Below are 2858 nucleotides of genomic sequence, written 5' to 3'. Positions count from 1 at the left end.
TTTTGTTTTCGTGCTTCAAAGTTATTGCTCTTTGAGATGGAGTCGTAAAAGGCAACTAAAGTTTATTGGGTAACAATTGACTTTTGATTCACGACATCCCACCAGAGATGAAATATGGGATTGCTGCAGGTGCCCACAATTTTGGTTGTCCGGAATTCTGAAATAACTTCGTAAGGAAATGTCGTGGTGGCTATGGTTAACATCTAAACTTATATAATGAGGAGCATTTATATTTTTGCTCAATGTGAAGTTCCATTTTTGAAGTGATGATGTGAACCAAAGTAGAGGTTTAAAAGGATAATGCTTCACAGCAAGAAGGAAGTTATATGCAAACTTATACCTTTAATTAGTGTCGACGGAATTTTCTAAATGGCTCGTTTATCGGCGCATTATGCTGATAAATGTGTTGATAACACTGAGGTCTTAACCACGTAAAACAACTAGGACTTATGTCTTATTGCTTCTAGCTATTTCTATCTCCCTCTCTCGCTCGCTCGTTCACTCTCTCCATCTCTGTCACGATCTCTCCCCATGTATCTTTCTCTTGTTTTACCCATCTATCCGTCTCATTTATCTATCTTTCTATTGCCCACACAATTTTTTTCTATCTCAGTTATTCTTCTTTATTTTTTCATCCTTTTGGTGATACTCTGTGGCGATGACCGCTAATAGAAGTACATTTTGGCGCCTGTTGTAAATTCATATTGAATAAATAGAGATATGTATACAATGAAAAAATATGTTTTGAAATTCTTTGACAGAGACAGAGACAGTATGTGATGAATATTGGCTTTCAAAATACTTTAACCTAAGATTTAAAGAAGCTGAGTGTTTTTATGTTTAATGTGATGCACCCTCAGTTTTATAAAGTACTATACATCCATCCATTGCACTACTAGTATTATAATCGCATAACACCATTCATTAGTTTAGTAGCTGAAACATCACTGAGCTTACGTTAACGTTAATAATTAAGGAGCAAAAGATTTGAATAGTTTCTTATGACAACTATATCGCTTCTATTATTTGTAGCACTTAAGTAAAATTTGCAGTTACTTCGTTTGTTACTGTTAATTAAATAAACAATTGTTCTTTGATTTAAAGTAATTAAGTAAAATAGTTGTACACTTATTATATTTACATACTTTATAAAATTAATTATATTATGTAAAAGTATGTAGGCTTGTTTAATTGAGTTAAGTCTACAATTCCCAACAATATGGATTGATAAAAATACATCTCACCTAAATACATAACCCTAAAAAATAAAACTGAACCTTGTTTGTATTATGTTTATAAAAAAAATTAAATAATATAATAAATTATTTATTTTCTAATTGGTGAATTTTTTTCTATTTTATTTTATTTTTTCGACTTTTTAAACAAAATTGATTGAAATGAAATTCAACAAATTCACCATTGACCACAAAATACCCCGCTACAAAAAAAGCGTTTCGAGCCTTTCCCAAGCTATAACAGCGGGTGCCAACCGTAAACGCGCCTTCAGCACACCACACATATCGACGACAATTACTTCCATACTGAATTTACCACATAACGATGAAAATAGACTAGTGGGCAGCTTGCAACTATCAGGCATGCTTAATTCGCAATCAGAAAATTTTAGCACTTGGCCCGTACAAGCGCCGGAACCACGATCCGATACAAATATATTTACGAAAATTGCACTTGGAGATGAACGTTATATGTTGCCAATAGATGATTTTCAACGAGAAGGTTCTGTTGGATTTGCGATTGGTAATGAGGAAAATGTGAAAGATAATGATGAAGATGACGAAGCCATTGATCAGTTTTCGCCTACAATTTATGCTACAGCTAACCAAAGTCGTGCCATTCCGATACCAATGAATGCGAATGCGGGTAATAGTCCACAGCAATATCCAACTTCTGGTAGCATTTGCTATGGTGCTAGTGTTAACATGGGCAATATGTCTATCTCCAACAGAACTCTTTCGCCAACAAATATAGCGTTTAGTGCAAGTCCTACTGGTACTGGCACACATCAGTATGCATCGGTGCCGCAATATTATAATGGTTCACCTGATGGCAAGTCTCCATCAGCTGCTAGTCTGCCAACAGCTACAAATGTTGCATGCAGCTATGATCCTGCTTATGGAACGTCGATAAATCGTTTAACACTGTCATCACAACATCATCATCAACAACAACAACAACAACAACAGCCACAACTGATATCGGCTCAACATTCACAGCACACCAGCCCTATGATGCAAAAGCAGCCGCTAGAGGGTGCAACAGCAGTCATTCCTACTGCTGCTTCGCCAACATCCTCCCAAAACAGGTCAGACTTAGTTTTGTTTGACTGCATCGTGCTTCGTGTGCTATAAAATTGATCACGTTTTGAATCGTTTCGTTTCGTTTCGTTCCGTTTCGTTTCGTTCGTAAATGAGTTACTGGATGTTGTTAAAATTTTGTTCGTTCCAATGAATGCGTTTCTATTAAAATTTTTTTTAAAACTTTGTTCAATTCATAAATTTATGTTTCGTGTTCATGTTTAATATCAATCATTAGCAGTCATAAATATTGTAGATTTTAAATGTCATAGTATTATTAAAAATAGTTTTGTTTCGTTTAGTTTTAGTTGTAGTGAGTTTTATATATGACTCATCTACCCGAAAATTCATGTTTCATTGTTAACCGTTCCTGAACACATATTTGTAGCATTTTTAAATTCCTATACCAAATAATTTGAACCATTGTCACAAAAAGGTTAATTAATTAATGGTATATCTAAGTATTTCAAATAATTATCAAGAGATACTTTCTGTTGATTATTTGATATATGAAGAACACATTCCGTACATTTGACATGTTAT

The 2858-nt window shown here is 34.2% G+C and overlaps 1 protein-coding gene across 1 annotated transcript; it reads left to right on the top strand.

The window, feature by feature from the left end:
- Positions 1-1397: 1397 nt before the first annotated feature.
- On the top strand, positions 1398-2323 carry LOC119665077 (protein bunched, class 2/F/G isoform-like; the record flags this gene model as incomplete). The annotated part of the gene is made up of 1 exon (XM_038074398.1): positions 1398-2323. A coding segment is annotated over exon 1 (926 nt), but the record flags the coding sequence as incomplete, so codon positions are not given.
- Between the last annotated feature and the right edge of the window lie 535 nt (positions 2324-2858).

This window comes from Teleopsis dalmanni, unplaced genomic scaffold (genome assembly GCF_002237135.1).
Source record: "Teleopsis dalmanni isolate 2A unplaced genomic scaffold, ASM223713v2 unscaffolded_contig_3441, whole genome shotgun sequence".
Lineage (NCBI taxonomy): Eukaryota > Metazoa > Arthropoda > Insecta > Diptera > Diopsidae > Teleopsis > Teleopsis dalmanni.
This window is presented reverse-complemented; position numbering and strand designations above follow the sequence as displayed.